This window comes from Pyrus communis, chromosome 4, assembly GCF_963583255.1.
Source record: "Pyrus communis chromosome 4, drPyrComm1.1, whole genome shotgun sequence".
NCBI classification, from domain to species: domain Eukaryota; kingdom Viridiplantae; phylum Streptophyta; class Magnoliopsida; order Rosales; family Rosaceae; genus Pyrus; species Pyrus communis.
In genome coordinates this window covers 23012813-23029415 of record NC_084806.1, presented here as the reverse complement: position 1 = coordinate 23029415, position 16603 = coordinate 23012813, and the positions used below count along the sequence as shown (strand labels likewise).

The window sequence follows — 16603 nt, the reverse complement described above, 5'->3', positions numbered from 1 at the left end:
ATTTCGCACAGCCTTCACGTGATCTTAGCACTAGAGCGTATTTATTTATGCCCAACCTGTCGTACAGACCACTATAGGTGGGTCCGACTCGTGTGCAGGATAGTGGTTGAGGAGCTATAGTTTCAGCCGTACAGGTCACTTTAGGTGACTCCGGCTGACGTGTTGATATTATCAGCATATTATGATTTGTGTTATCTCACCTGCTTGATGCATATAATTTTGATCGGATATTTTGGCACAGCATATATCTGGCATGGCATATTTGAGTTTTATCGTTTTTAGCATGATTTGATATACGAGTACGTATAGTATTTTCTAGAAAGTATACGGGTTTTACAGAGAGGGGTTATTAATTGATATTAAAATGGTTTGAAAACACAATTTGTTTTTGCCCACTCACATTTTCTATTTTGCACCCCTCCAGGTTTTAGGTAGCGAGGACGTGGGTGACAAAAGAGGCATCAAGGCATTTCTAACAAAGCACCCTCCATGTAGGATTTTCTAGTTATCACTTGTGTAGTGTTTGTTTATTCTAGACTTCACCAAGGATACTTGAGCTCCTACTTTGCATTTTCCTACCGTGTTTGTCACTAGCACTCACTGATCTTTTATTGTAAATTATTTTGTTGACTTTATTTCCTCGTATTTTTCACTCTCTTGCTTCCACACTGTGCACTTGGCTACATCACCCTTGCGTGACGGCGAGCACGCTTCATTTTGGATCGGCGTGTGTGAGTTTGGTAACAGAGCCTAGGTTTGGCAGTCCTGCATTATTTGTGAGGATTCTAATTATTCTTGGTGTTTTCTGTCAGAACTATGTTGCCTCGTCGAGAACCATGTCTTAGTTTCCCCGTTATAGCTCAGTTGGGGGAAGCTATAGCTCATGCGATTCAGTCTACACTCAGCCCTCCTCAGAGGATTCCTCTGGCGACCATGTATAATCTAAAGCTGGATAAGTTTGAGGGTCATGAAGGTTATGAGGGAGACGAGCGGTGGTTGGAGCATATTGAAAAGACTTTTCTAGTGTTGCAAAGTCAGGGGAATCTTCCTTCTAAAAGGTGGGTAGAGACGACTTCATGGTTCTTATGTAAAGAATCGACGTCCTATTGGGTACAGGAGGTTCGTCATTTGACCCCATAGAAACTGCTGACTGGGAAGTGTTTAAACGGTTGTTTCAGAAACAGTTTGTACCCCTGAGTATATTGATCGCAAAAAGCAAGAATTCACTGATTTGAAGCAGGGGAAGTTGACGGCGAATGAGTACTACAGAAGATTCACTAATTTGTCCCGTTACATTCGGAAGTTGCTACTAATCCGGTTGAGATGCTTCGTCGTTTCAGATTGGGTACTAAGAAGAAGTGGTGTTCTATTGCGACCACTACTCCTTGCGATACTTATCAGGAGTTCTACGAGATTTTGTTGAGGATCGAGGATTCTGAGAATATGCCAAGTGAAAGTGAAGAAGAAGAGAAGGATGGCAATCAAAAGAAAGACGATAGAGGCAAAGGCCAAGCATTTCAGGGACCCAGGAAGACTCAGAGTTTTAAGAGAAGCGGGGCTAGCTCTAGTTCATGCAGTGGAGGCATGAGTTCTACGGGCCAATGTAGAGGTGGTAGGTTTACCGGAGGCCCACGTTTTCAAAGGCAGCGAGATGCTGGCGGTTCTGGTGGTTCAGGAGCTCCGTTTTGTCAGAGATGTAACGGTCGGCACTTTGGCGAGTGTAGACAGGGTAGTCGATGATGTTTTACTTGTGGACAGCTCAGACATCGGGCATCAAATTGTCCACAGGGTCAACAGAGACCCCAATTGCCTTCTTTGCCACCACTAGTTCCTAGTCACTAGGCTCCAGCGCCGAGCGGTTATGGTCAGACAGGTCGTGGGGGTACTTACCATTACCAGGGAGATGTTGCTCCTTATTCAGCAGCGCCGTACTCGTATCCTTAGGATCCGTATTATTCAAGCGGCTACTAGAGCGGATATCAGCAGTACCCTGGAGTGTATACCCCATATCCTCCTTATCCAGTCGGCGGATCGCAGTGGTATTCGAGAGCACAGCCTCAATAGAGGGAGGTTGCTTCTAGCAACGAAGGGTCGTCAAGACAGATTCGTCAGGGCTGTAGCACACCTAGACGTAGTGGTCAGTCGAGTAGAGGTTGAGGTGGTCAGCAACAGCCTCAGGGTCGTATTCATACCCTCACAGTGCAGGATGCCCAGAACAACCCAGATTTAATCATGGGTACATTAAGAGCAACCTAATCCCACACTTCTCGGGTTTGAGTTAGAGTTTTCCATGCCTAGAGGAGAAACGTGTCAGGTGGGCTGGATGTACCCTGGGTGCCCAGTGTTAGTCGAGGATGAGGTTATGCCAGCTAACCTCATTCTATTGGATATTGTTGAGTTCGATGTCATTTTTGGCACTGATTGGCTAATCTTTAATCGAGCCAATATTGATTGTTATAAGAAGAATGTGACGTTTCATCGCCCGGGGCAACCTTTGGTTACGTTTGTCGGCGAGCGTAGCGGCGTGAGACATGCCATTATTTCAGCAGTGAGAGCCAAAAAGTTGTCACAGAAGGGTTGTCAGGGATATCTGGCACATGTTGTACTAAATGATAACGTTTCTAGCTGTGTGGAGGACATTAGGGTGGTCAGGCATTTTCCTGACGTGTTTCTAGATGATTTACCGGGATTGCCGACGGATCGTGACGTAGAGTTCGCTATCGACTTATTGCGAGGTACAGACCCTATATCCTTGACTCCTTATCAGATGGCTCCTGCTGAGTTGAGAGAGCTGAAAATTCAGTTGCAGGAGTTATTAGATAAAGGTTTTATACAACCTAGTACTTTGCCTTGGGGAGCTCCTGTTTTGTTCGTGCGAAAGAAGGATGGTACCTTAAGGCTGTGTATTAACTACCGGTAGCTGAACCGGGTGACGTTTAAGAACCATTATTCGTTGCCACGTATCGACGATTTGTTTTATCAGCTACGAGGAGCTTACATGTTTTCGAAGATCGACTTAAGGTCTGGCTACTATCAGCTGAAGATTAAGAGTGATGATGTCCCTAAGACGGCGTTTCGAACCCATTATGGTCACTATGAGTTTTTAGTGATGCCGTTCGGGTTAACTAACGCACTTGCTGCTTTTATGGATTTGATGAACCGGGTGTTTAAGCAGTACTTGGACAGGTTTTTCATTGTTTTTATTGATGACATTTTGATTTAATCCAAATCCAAAGCAAATCATGTGAGACATCTTACTTTAGTGTTAAAGAAACTGAGGGAGCATCGGTTATACGCTAAATTCAGTAAATGTCAGTTTTGGTTAGATCAAGTTGCATTCTTGGGACATGTCATCTCAGCTCAGGGTATTTAGATGGATTCCCAGAAAATTGCAACGGTGGAAAATTGGGAGCAGCCATGAACCGTCTCTGAGGTACGGAGTTTCTTGGTCTGGTAGGCTATTATCGACGGTTTGTTCAAGATTTTTCCGTTATTGTGTTACCACTTACAAGTTAACTAGGAAGAACTTTAGATTCGAGTGGGACGATAGTTGCGAGCAGAGTTTTCAACAACTAATGTATTGTCTCACCCATGCATCGATGTTGGCACTTCCAGATGACAGTGGTAACTTTGACATCTACAGTGATGCGTCGTTGAATGGTTTGGGCTGCGTACTAATGCAACACGGCAAGGTTATCACTTATGCTTCGAGACAATTGAAGCCTCATGAGGTAAATTATCCGACTCACGATCTTGAGTTGGCGGCGATCGTGTTTGCACTGAAGATTTGGAGACACAACTTTATGGTGAGAGATGTAGGATCTTCACAGATCACAAGAGTCTTCAGTACCTGTTTACTCAGCAAGTTTTAAACCTTCGCCAGCGAAGGTGAATAGAGCTGCTAAGTGATTACGACAACACGATCGAGTATCACTTGGGACGTGCAAATGTGGTGGTTAATGCACTTAGCCAGAAATCTCAAGGCAGAATTGATGATGTTCACGCATGTCGTGTTCCTCTTTTTACTGATTTGAGGTCGACTAGAATGAAGTTAGAAGCGGAAGCTCGAGAGGAAGCCTTACTTGCTCACTTTCAAGTTAGGCCAATCTTGATTGACCGTATACCCGAGGCGCAGATAGATGACGACGAAACTCAAGAGCTAGTTCGGCTAAGAAATGAAAGGCAAAAGAAAGATCTTCGGATTTGAGAATCAGACGGCATGCTCATGCTTAAAGGTACAATGTTTGTACCAAACAACGCGGAGTTGAAGAGGGATATTTTGGATAAGGCACACGTATCGGCATATGCTATGTATCTGGGGAGCACGAAAATGTATCATACCATACGACCATTTCACTATTGGCCGGGTATGAAAAGCGAGATTGCCGAGTATGTTAGCAGATGTATTGTTTGCTAGTAGGTTAAAGCCGATAGGAAGAAGCCGTTTGGGCAGATGCAGCCACTTCCTGTTCCATAGTGAAATGGGAAAATATTACCATGGATTTCGTGTACAAGCTTCCCCGTACATGGAATGGTTATGATGGCATTTGGGTAGTAGTTGATCGACTCACCAAGCCTGCGCATTTTGTTCCAGTTCAAGAGAAGTTTTCCTTAAAACAGTTAGTTGAGCTCTTTTTGTCGAAGATTGTTAAATACCATGGTGTACCAGTCAGCATTATCTCTGATTGAGATCCAAGATTTACTTCTAAATTCTGGATAGCGTTTCAAGAAGCTCTTAGTTTGAGATTACTGTATAGCACAGCATATCATCCTCAAATCAACGAGCAATCGGAGCGGACCATTCAAACACTGTAGGATATGCTGATATCCTCTGTTTTGCAGTTTGGTGATGCATGGCATAGACGTCTGGATCTGATGGAGTTTGCCTACAACAATAGTTATCATTCAAGCCTTAGTATGTCACCTTTCGAGGCATTGTATGGTAAATCGTGTCGTACGTCGTTGTGTTGGTCAGAGGTAGGCAAAAGAGTTTTGGAAGGCCTAGAGATAGTGGATGAGACTACCCAAAATATTCAAGTAATCAAGTCTAACCTGAAGGCGGCCCAGGATCGTCAGAAGAGCTTAGCGGACAAACATGCCACCGACCAGACCTATAAAGTAGGTGATTGGGTATTCTTGAAGCTGTCGCCGTGGAAGGGTGTTGTACGATTCGGGAAAAAGGGCAAATTGAGTCCCAGGTATATCGGACCGTACGTGATCACTAAGCGGATTGGCGAAGCAGCTTATGGACTTGAGTTACCTCCGGAGTTGTCTCGAGTGCATGATGTGTTTCACGTTTTGATGCTTCGTCACTATGTCTCGGATCCATCACATGTGCTACCTCAGTAGCCGTTGGAAATTAATCCTGATTTGACTTATACAAGGAGCCGGTGACTATTCTTGACTGGAAAGATAAGGTTCTGAGGAACAAGTCAGCACGCTTGGTGAAGATTTTGTGGAGGAATCACTCTGTGGAGGAGGCTACTTGGGAGACGAAGGATCAGATGAAGGATTTGTATCCCCGTTTGTTTTATGATTACTAGTAGTTTGTTTTGTTGTGTAAATTTCGAGGACGAAATTTCTTAAGGTGGGTAGGTTGTGACAACCCGTCCCGATTTTTGTACCGTTAGTGTGAAATGACGATTTTGCCCCTGGACGTATTTTGCTTTCTAGGGTGTTGTTTGAATTATTTTTGTTTGTGGGCTACCATTAGGACCTCACCCACACACACACACACACACCCGTGGACCTTTCCTCTCTCACTTCTCTCTCGAATTTTCTTCTAGTTTCTTCCATTTACTTTGCAAAGGTACGAAAGAACTTCAAACTACCTTCTACTGTCATGGATCGATGTTGAGGAGTTTACCTTTGTGTTCTTTGTGAGCTCAGGAGCTCATCCCTACCCTTAAATCAACGTGAGACCTTGGAAAACCCTAGAACCCGTGAACCCAGTTTTGGTGCATTGTTCATGCACACGTGATCGTGTGGTTCTTAGAAGTTTTTAAGGTTCTAGGAAGCTTTAGAACCCTTTCACGAAGCTCGGGGAACAATTTTAAAGTGTTTTGGACGTCGGGAAGCCTGGTTTCAGGGAGTTGCAGGTTTGGCTGAAATATCGTGAGTTTTTTCGGCGAGATTCCGTTGATTTTGGGTCTCCACAGTGGTAAGGTTTTGTTCTACTCGTCGTAAGCTTCATTTTGGTACCAATTTCATGGAATTTGGTTGAGAAATGAAGAAGATATTAAGGTTTGAAGTTTTTCCAGTTTTCCGGCGAGAAGTCGAGTTACAGGCAACGGCATTGATGGCGATGAACGGCGAGGCTCACCGGAGAAGGAGGAGAATATTCCGTCAGAGTTAATGGAATATTCTAACGGCGTCAGGTAACGGCCGTTAACGTCTGTTAGGGTTTTAACGGAATATTCCCTAACGCCGATAGGGTGTCATACGCGTGCCAGGCACGTGCCCGCGCGTGGCTGGTGCGTGGCGGCACGTGGGAGGTCAGAAAATTATTTTAAAAATATGGGGGTGTTCGTGGAATTGAGTAAATCACGTTGGTATATTCAAACACCCCAATTGAGCAATGTATGAGAAGTTATTATCTAAAGTTGGTTATGTGCGTTAAATTGATGGTTTTATAGTTGTTTCGCATATAGGTAAGGGCTATCCGGAGGACGAGCGTAGCCACGCGAGGCTCGGGGCTTACGATCCTTCTACATATCAGTGAGTGGGCTTTTGGTTTTCCGTATATACCTATATACTTAAGAATTTTTCCAAAAAATGCAATTAAATGTTATATGTTTTTAAAATGCCATGCATAGCGTTTGCATATTTATTTATGCATTAATAGTTGCATATATGTATGCTTTGGTGCCGCAGATGCTCAGGTAAGTCAGGTGAGTATGTTTGTTAGTGATAGATGTGGTGTTGATGAGATTAAGTTATAGCTTATATTCCTGCACCTCGGTGATTGTGCTCCGCCAGAGTAGGGCCTAGCCTTCATGTGATCGTTCACCTCCCGCACCGTATGCTCACCTTGGATCCAAGGTAGGTGCCAGCCTGTCGTACAGACCACTTTAGGTGGTTCCGACTTGTAGGTGACTTGCGATACTTCGCACAGCCTTATCGTAGCGCTAGAACGTATTTATTTATGCCCAGCCTGTCGTACAGACCACTATAGGTGGTTCCGATTCGTGTGTAGGATAATGGTTGAGGAGCTATAGTTTCAGCCATACAGGTCACTTTAGGTGACTCCGGCTAACGTGTTGATATTATCAGCATATTATGATTTGTGTTATCTCACCTGCTTGATGCTAATATTGTTGATTGGATATTTTGGCACAGTATATATCTGGCATGGCATATTTGAGCTTTATCGTTTTTAGCATGATTTGATATACGAGTACGTATAGTATTTTCTAGCAAGTATACGAGTTTTACAGAGAGGGGTTATTAATTGATATTGAAATGGTTTGAAAACACACTTTGTTTTTGCCCACTCACGTTTTCTGTTTTACGCCCCTCCAGGTTTTAGGTAGCGAGGATGTGGGTGACGGAAGAGGCATCAAGGTATGTCTGACAAAGCACCCTCCATGTAGGATTTTCTAGTTATCACTTGTGTAGTGTTTGTTTGTCACTAGCACTCACTGATCTTTTATTGTAAATTATTTTGTTGACTTTATTTCCTCGTATTTTTCACTCTCTTACTTCCGCACTGTACACTTGGCTACGTCACCCTCGCGTGACGGCCAGCACGCTCCATTTTGGATCAGGGTGTGTCAATAGGGAACTCTCATAATAAAAATAAATAATGACTACAACTTTTTTTTTTTAACTTATATAGAATAATAATACAAAGCTATATATTTAATATAGAATATATTGTATATATTACTATGGCTATTGTATTTTGTAATAAATATTTTTGTAATTAAACTTTAAAATTATCAAAATTATTTTTTCTTAACGGGTCACCCGATAATGATCCGATTAGTTATCGTGTTGACCTGAAACCCGTTATTTTCATTTCGTGTCGTGTCAGAAACTACTAGGTTTAATGTGTAGACATTACAATTACATTATTAATATGACTTCCAAATACTTTATTAATATGACCACATTTCTTTCTTTTGTCTTCTTTCTCCTTCATGTATATGTTTATAATTCAAGAAATGCTAAAAAGACTTTCTTAAAAGTAGAACGCTCGATGGACTATTTGCTGTCTCATGTTTTTTGTACAATATTTTATAATGTTAGCATATAAATTAACGTTAAACTGTGAGGTGGCACAAAGTCCATAGAGTCCCACTTTAAAAGAGTTTCCTTAACATTTATTTAGTTATAACATTATAAAATATGGCTTTATAATAATATAGCAAATCAATTATGGTTACTAACCTTGTTTCATTTCATTAGTTAATGATGTTTTCCAACAAAAAATTTGTAGCTTGAATAGTTAAAAACATTTATATTTGCACCTGAAGTCTCGAATTTCCATCTTAGTATAGAACGTTGAGCGAAAGTGATGTTACTTGGCATGCATTTTGCTTGCATTATTAGAGCACCTGAAGTCTCGAATTTCCCTCTCCCTTGATATAGTCACATGAATTTTTCTTGAGCAATTTTCCTTCTTCGTTTTTTTTTTTTTAATTATATTATTTAAGTAGATTATTAGCATGACCTGCATCATCAATTATTTATAAATATATGACCATGGTCAAATATTATTAGATTGCAAGTGGCACTTTACCACATCGGTGAAAAAAGAGTTGTGCCCTTGCATCTTGGTGTGGGTTCGAACCCCGTTGACTCCTAAGCTAACATCTAATCAAATAAAATCTATCGTTTTAACAAAAAAAAAAAAAAAAGTTATTAGATTACAGAATCGAAAGATATGTAAAACAATTAGATCAATGAAGATTATCCCAATCACTCTTATAAGGTGACTGGTTGGAGGGAGGGGAGACGGACTTTCGTTTCAACTCACTCGCTAAAATGCTGTTCTTCTTTTGTAACTTACATTTGGTTCGACCCTCTCGTCTTTCACCAATTTCAGACAATTCCGTCAGCCGTCCATTTCAGACAATTCGTGTTTCACCTGTTTGAGGCCACAGTAGCACGAAGTTAAAACTGAAGAGACGATACCTCTCTGTATATCCTTGAACTCCACTGCCAGCTTTACATCCCAATTAGTGCTTTTTCTGCCACAAAAAAAGGAAAATACAAGATGCATCCTCGTTTTAGCAAACGAAATTTCTGTTGTCGCCCAAGATTATGTTAATAAATGGTAGGAGACTTGTTCACCTGTCATCAAGGTCGGGATCACCAAGTTCATCCATCATATCATTACAGATAGAGAGCAGATTTTCAAGAATTTCAATTTCAATCTTCAAATTTTCCGGCAGCTGTAAAATAACAAAATAAATGTCAGAAGTTCATATATGAGAACACTGAATCAACATAAACGGCAAGCATGAAAGTAATTTTAAACTAAACCTGCCCAGATAAAAAAGAAAATGCAAACCCAAATGAAAAGATGAAGGATGAAGATCATACACAACAATAACAAAGCCATTTCCTACTGAAAAAAATGAAGATCATGCCAATCATTGTAAGATGAATAATAGCATAGAAAATTACAAGGGCCTTAGTATGCGGCACGGGACTATGAGCCCTCCTTAGGAAGTCCAACAATGGGGAGGGCAGGCCGTAGTAGAAAATATCGCGATTCTTTGAGAACCAAGTACCCCGCACCATGTGAGTGGACCAGTTGGATATGGTGCCATCAGTAAATTCATCTTGGGCAGAACCAAAATCTGCATGAGAACATGTACTAAATAAATCTAAGAGCGCCAGTACTCAGACATTATTCAACAATAATGCAATGGCCTTTCGACGATAAATTATATAAAGTATTAACAACTGGAACATTATAGAATAATAAAACTTACCTAGTAGAATGACATCGCATGGGTTCTCTCCTCGTGGTATAAAGCCGTAGAAGGTAACTAGATGAGAACTGGAGAAATCTCCATAACTAAGACAGCATTCTTGTCCTGCACTGCATGATCTTGATAGACAGAATTTCAAGGTATTTGCTGAAGCATCTATTCTGCCATAGTTCACTATATGTGGGTATAGCTGCGATAAGGAATAAAACAAAAGCATGACCTTGGGATACCATGATGATAGAACCAACTCAAAACATTTGTTAAATGGCATTCATTACGAACACTTTTCAATTAAAACCAAATATGATTATCACTAAAGTAGATGACACAAGGTCATTAATTCCTGGAGACGTTTAAGTTTTTAATAAATAAACAATCTGTCTAGGAATGTGGCAACCAATTCACAAAAGTATTTCAGCCAGATGGTTGTGATCAGTGGCCGGTAGCAATTCTTGCCAAGGATATGAACCAATAGTATTCAGTTTCCGACTTCATATACCTTAAAATTTAGGTTTCCCAGCGGTGAATGCAACTACATTTTAGCCTTTTAGTTTATATAAAAAATCAAGACATAAAAGGTGGGCGTAAAAGGAAAGGGTAACATACGGAATGGTTCACAAAGCCAGCAACTGGAATCAAGCATGTTCTTAGCTTTCCATCAGGAAACTTGATTTTCATGCTATTTGAGTACCACAGTTCGCATGCCCACAAGAATTGCTCCCATTTGTAAAGCTCCGGTGGAAAGATATCAGGATGCTCATTGCACAGTGCAGGGAAGAGCTTATCATATTCAGCATGCAAATGCTGTGACCAAAAAAAAAAACAAAAAAAAAAACAGAGATTCAGATGCATAAGTTTTAAATAGTCGCAGGCTTTTCCTTTAAATAAAGTCTATATGGTCTGAGAAAGTTATCTATCACGAAACCCTATCAGAAACACAGAGAAGGAAAAATAAAAAGAACAAAAGGGATACAGATACAGCATTCCATTCTTCAGTATACAAAAATGAGAGATCAAATATTTCAATAGCAGCTGGAAAGGTATTGACTGGGTGCTCAATAAAGCAATGCTTCCTGTCTTTAAAGAACCCTCCCAAGGTTTCTCCCTACACATGATTTGGCCATCTCCATGTTCTGCACCCCTAACTAGAACAAATACTTCAGCCCTGACAATCAGAGGCCCCATTTACTTGTGGTAAAGTCAGGGTAAGAGCAATTAGGTCGTGTCACTGCAGATTTGTTATTGGGTAAGAGCAATTGCCCTTACTATTCACTTTGACCAGTAGTTGCCTTTGTGCAACTCCACCCGTTTGGGAAGGGCAAGGGCAAGGGCGAGGGTGATTACCATTCACAAAAATAATTTTTTTTAAAAGGTTTTTTACATTTTTTTTTTTAAGTGTTTTCTTCTCCTTCTTCTCCAACCCAAGAAACTCTCTCACCGAACTCACGAAGCCCAATCTTCTTCTTTACTGAACCCACCAATTTCCTCACCAAACCCACAAAGCCCTCTTCTTCTTCTTCTCACCTTACCCACCCAATTTCCTCCCACCACACAAACTCCCTCTCCTCCTCCCACCACCCAAACTCTCCTCCTCCTCCCACCAAACCCACCCAATTTCCTCACCAAACCCACAAAGCCCTCTTCTTCTTCTTCTTCTTCTCACCTTACCCACCCAATTTCCTCACCTCCCAGGCTCCCACCACCAATTTCCTCCCACCACCCAAACTCTCCCTCCGCCTCCCACCACCCAAACTCTCCTCCTCCTCCCACCATCCACTCTTTCTCTCCTCCCACCACCCAAACTCACTCTCTTCTTCTTCTACACGGCAACCCAACGATATGCATGATCAGAGCCAGAGGGTTCATTGGGTCCAACCTCTGCGAGAAGCTGATGTCAGAGATGCTGCACAAGGTCCTAGCAGTGGACGTCTACAATGGCAAGATCAAGCACCTGCTCGAGCCCGAGAATGCGCACCCGTGGTCCGATCGCATCCAGTTCCACCAACTCAACATCATGCTAAGGTCAGCTTGCCCCCTGGGCTGCTGGCACAAGGCCGTGCTGCAGTTGCAAGGGCAGATGGGCGGGCTTGGCGTAGGCCACCAATTTCCCTCTGAATTTTGGCCTGCTGGAGGTGGTTTTGTGTTTAAAGGACAAAATACTTGCCCTTGCCCTTGCCTTTCAACCACTGGTGGAGTTGCTCTAATATCATTGTCACCCTGGACACCCATTCTTGAATGCATGAATCATATAACAATATTGACAATTTTTTTTATCTATAACTGAACGAAAGAGATCATGAATGTCAAACAAGATATTCTAATAACAATATACTAAAAAGTCTAACAACCTCTTTTGCTTCTGTTATCTCATCCAACAGCATGGTTCCACCCAAAGCCATCATCGCCTTGACTCCAAAACTCAACCCTGCAGCATATAGGGAAGAATGATTTAGAAATAAACAAAAAGATAAATTAAAACAAACAAATCATTGTAATCATATCAGACTTAACAATTAATAGTCCCCCTCCAATACACCAAATATGCATAATTAATTTATGATCTAATACCAAATAACTTCATCTAATTCTTTATCTTAGCATGTCCATCTTAGTTGATAGTTTTCAAGATGCAACTATGTGATGACCAGAAATTTGGAGTTTTATTAAACATCTTTTTTATGGCCCCTTTTTTTCCTCATGTACAAATCTATGTAGCAATAAGTCCATTGCAAAGGGCATGATTGTCCCCTGAGGCTTATTTTGACTAAATTGCAGACGGTCAAGATTTTACTATCCTTTACAACAGGCAGAAACCACAGGACAAAACCTGTGTCTTTGCATTACAATTAGCAGAAAAAAGAAAAAAAAAAAAAAAAAAAAAACAGACATATCAGATAGCACAACCACAAACTTTCCCAAGGGTTTGGTCTCATGCTTGATAAACACATGTGCCTAATTCTTCCAGCATTTCTAGATAGCATCATTCCCAAATGAACAAATAAAACATGAAAAAGCTACCATAGAGAAAATCATAGTTTTGTACGAAATTTTAACCAAAAAAAATTAGTTTTATATTGAAATAAGGTAAAACAACAGTAATTATTCAACTTCCATTCATTATTAAAAAAAAAAAAATCACAATTATTCCTAGCTAGAATTAAGTTAAAAGGTATTAATAATAATTTTTTCAATCCCGTAGAATGGCAAGTAATGGAACACAGCTTCTTGGCTAGTAGGTAGTTATCCTTTTTAAGTTACATGTTTGTTATCTGAATTTATCATTTACCAGAAATACTAACACTGAGGATCTTACACATAAACAACTTGCTTGAAAACATAGAGGATAAGTTCCACGTTTGACCTCATTATCCACCGAAAATAATATTAAATTTAAAAAAAAAAATTAGTGATAAAAGCCAAAATAGAAATTCATATAAGTGGAACTTTGTAGTTGCACAAAGTTACAAAATAGATATAATAGGAAAACAATGTCACAGGTAGTCAAAGTACCAGTATGATATTCTTCAGGAAGTGTGTCAAAGTACATCTTGTATTTTGAATTACAATTGTGCCTCTCCTTCATGCTCCACAACAACAACATCGTCTCAGGGGTAATGCCTTCAAACTTCTCTAATACATGATACTGCAGTTAAAAGAAAAGGGTAATATATTGGACCACTTTTCTGTTCATAAACTATGCAATTAATAATCCCCCTCTAGCTCTGAGCTGATGTATACCACCTCAGAAAGAACAAGGGAAATAGTACAGTTGCATCAGTAAAAGATGCTTATATATCAAGATTTACAAGTGAGAGAGAGAGAGCATCATCAGACTAGTCTAGATAGAAATCTAAAAATAAACATGTTGAATACAGGGGATAGGATTCAGATAAGCCACTATAGAGAGAAGCTTACTTATGCTTACATAACGTGTAAAGCTAGATCACAACTGAGATAAAGTAGGTTCACTTTAGTTTTTCTATCTCCCCTAACTCTAATATACTTCTAAAAGCCTCTTAACTAAACACAAAAGTAATAATTATAGACAAGTCAAAATTATTAAAAAGGTTTCTCAAGCGTTAAAACATACCATATCAGCTTGCACAAGCTCCTGGGAGATTATTAAAGATGTTGGGATCTCCAGAGCAGTATCACCGACTTTCAGATCCTCCTTAGCTATGGTTCCTCTGCCAGCCCCTTCAACATCTATTATGACGAGGGAAGCAAAAAAGACATCATATATTCAAGACTAGTTCACTTCTCTTGTGCAGGAAAACCCCCCTCAAAAGAGTGAAAGAATAAAAAGTTACAACAGCAGCAATCATACAGTGAAAAGTTAAGACTTACAAACTATCTGCAACCTTGTTTTGATGCCATTGTTTTCACCCCATTGTAACAATTGCTTTTCTTTATCAGAGCTGTAGCCTTCTACAATTGTAGTCTTTGGACGGTGCTTGTCAGAAGACTGACAAATCATATCAACAATTACATTGTGCAGTTCTTGCAGGGCATTCTTTTGCATTTGACAAGCACCAAAGAATGAGGCTTCAACAAGCTGAAGGATTAAATTGAGAGCCTCAAGTTCATTCCTGGGACCATATGATTCCATTGGTTGATCTTGCCCAAAATAAAGCTCTGCCTGCACCTCATTAAAGCCCACTATTTCATCATTAGTCTACTAATCATAAAGTATTATCAGGCAATTCTAATTTCAAAAGCCACCTGTCTCCCCTTGTGTGCATAAACAGTCCAAGGAGGTATCGGAATTATGAGTTGAAGGATCTTGTGATGGATTCCTCAGGCATGAAAATGGACCAAATTTCTATGCCTCATATTTCCCAAAGTGAAAAGAATTTTGCTTTGTTCTAGTTCTACAATAAATTCCCATAATCGTCTTTGGGCATCCTTTAAGTTGACGACCATTTAATTTAAAGAGCTTAGTGACGGATTACCTCAGTTGATTTTATGATTGTTGCTATCTGAAGCATTACTTCCACAGTGGTACTGAGCCAATTAGGATCTGAAGACCCCTTAACATTGATTTGTTGCCTTGTATTAAATCCCTTATCTTGTAGCAATTTCTGCCAGAAAATGAGAAAAAACAAATGTTATAAGAATGATGGTAGAAACAACTCAGCTAATTCGAAAGCATATACAAATCATCAGATGCTAACTAACATGTAAGAACAATACTATCTACAAGAAAGAGAATAGCAACATATACGAAAAGTTTGCAAATAGTAAAACGGCTGTGCGGATGGTTGTTATTCCATAGTTTTATTCTTATTTTAGATAAACTGCCTAAGTGAACAAGAATCTGAAATAGAAGAATACACAGTGATTAGTTTGGCATTTCTTACTTTATTTAACAATGTGCCTCCAACGGTTCACAAATACGTCCTACATTTAAGACTAAGAGTAACAAAATCTCATTGACGAAAAGGGTCATTTGACAGTTTCTCCACTGTACATACCATTCATTTTAACATTTCTATTACTAAGGATCATTAAGACTTGGTATGAGTCCTATAAATCAAAACTATTTGTTGCTTCCTCACCTTCTTTGTATCAAAAAGAGGGTCACTTTCAGATAGCTCAAGGACAATTGAGCAGTCTTTATCCAACGCCATGGAATCAAAAGATGACGACGGCTGCAATTAATAAATAAAGCATAAAAAACCATTTATCCCTCTCGATCATAAAGAATCCCACGAACAAACACTCATATGCATAAAAAGGAACAAGAGAAGGCATACACAATTAAGCTTCACTTGTTTACACATGCGTCCAAAAACCCATGATCAAATGCACGCACCTTGTTCCTTTAAATTTAATATCTTGATAAAAGACAGATTAGTTTTAATCAAAACTGGAAGCAAAGCACATTTTTCACTTAATTTACATAAATTGTGGTAAATAAAAGCTACAAAAGAGAAACCCGCCAATAAAAAACAGTAAAGAACGCAAACCCAACAGAGCTACAAGTTTAATATATCAAATTGTGTGTATCTAAAATCAAAACGTAAACCCTACACAGCGTTTTGTGTCTGTTTGGTTGCTGGGAAATTGTCAGAAAATAAAACAAATTCAAGAATTTCACAGAAAGGGGGTTGAAATTGAATAGAATTTTATGAGGACTGAAAGTTTTCAGGTGTTGTTAGAGATTGCGAGCAACCAAAAAGAAATTGACAGAAGCAACAGAATTGAAGTTCAGAATGCAAACAACGAAAGTGAAATTTCAAGAAACAAAAAAGAAGCAGTAAAGTTGAAGGAATTTAAAGAAACGAAATAGTAGTTAAAAAGTAAACGCTTACTTTACTGGCAGCCATTGACGTGCAAATTCAAGCAGAAGTCGACCGTACGTCCGTGACAGTAGCGAGAGAGAAGAAAGGAGAGAGGGGAGAGTTTGGGCGGCAAGTGCCAGATGGAAAATTATTCTTCCGCTTCTTCTGTTTTATTTACACCATCTCGGTATTTGGACTAAAACCTAAAATTTTTAATCCACAAAATTCAGGTTTTAACTCAAAAATAATTTTTCTACTCCAACTCTTCTGATATAAATTTTTTAAGCTGACATTATTAAAAAATAAATTTAGGCTAATTTTATCTTTTAAAGTAATTTTTTTTAAAAAAATTTATGTACAATAATTTAATTTTAT

At 39.7% G+C, this 16603-nt stretch overlaps 2 protein-coding genes across 4 annotated transcripts; one reads left to right on the top strand and one right to left on the bottom strand.

Annotated features, from left to right (window-relative positions):
• The first annotated feature begins 2323 nt into the window (after window positions 1-2323).
• Window positions 2324-2920, top strand: LOC137732842 (uncharacterized). Its single transcript, XM_068472102.1, has one exon. It carries the CDS (start codon window positions 2324-2326, stop codon window positions 2918-2920), a length of 597 nt encoding a protein of 198 aa, XP_068328203.1.
• A 5792-nt stretch (window positions 2921-8712) lies between these two features.
• Window positions 8713-16400, bottom strand: LOC137731939 (ribulose-1,5 bisphosphate carboxylase/oxygenase large subunit N-methyltransferase, chloroplastic). Of its 3 annotated transcripts, none has more exons than XM_068471202.1 (12): window positions 16259-16400; window positions 15503-15595; window positions 14897-15025; window positions 14292-14583; window positions 14035-14150; window positions 13455-13587; window positions 12293-12369; window positions 10551-10748; window positions 9945-10134; window positions 9634-9809; window positions 9298-9398; window positions 8713-9194 (listed from the first exon to the last, which is right to left on the bottom strand). In XM_068471202.1, exons 1-12 carry the CDS (start codon window positions 16271-16273, stop codon window positions 9059-9061), a joined length of 1656 nt encoding a protein of 551 aa, XP_068327303.1. In that variant the 5' UTR covers window positions 16274-16400; the 3' UTR covers window positions 8713-9058. The 3 variants fall into 3 exon arrangements, with proteins under 3 accessions (XP_068327303.1, XP_068327302.1, XP_068327305.1); XM_068471201.1 differs by lacking the exon at window positions 16259-16400 and adding an exon at window positions 15701-15766; XM_068471204.1 differs by lacking the exon at window positions 15503-15595 and having other exon boundaries at window positions 16259-16354.
• Between the last annotated feature and the right edge of the window lie 203 nt (window positions 16401-16603).

What these genes read in the sequence shown, in the direction of transcription:
- LOC137732842 (XM_068472102.1), top strand. Translation starts at nt 2,324, where the DNA reads ATGTACCCTGGGTGCCCAGTGTTAGTCGAGGATGAGGTTATGCCAGCT.
- LOC137731939 (XM_068471201.1), bottom strand. Translation starts at nt 15,727, where the DNA reads ATGTGTAAACAAGTGAAGCTTAATTGT. An exon ending in AGCTTGTGCAAGCTGATATG is followed by an intron (nt 13,588 to 14,034) that starts GTATGTTTTAAC and finishes TTTTAACTGCAG; the next exon opens with TATCATGTATTAGAGAAGTT. An exon ending in ATGCGATGTCATTCTACTAG is followed by an intron (nt 9,810 to 9,944) that starts GTAAGTTTTATT and finishes GTTCTCATGCAG; the next exon opens with ATTTTGGTTCTGCCCAAGAT.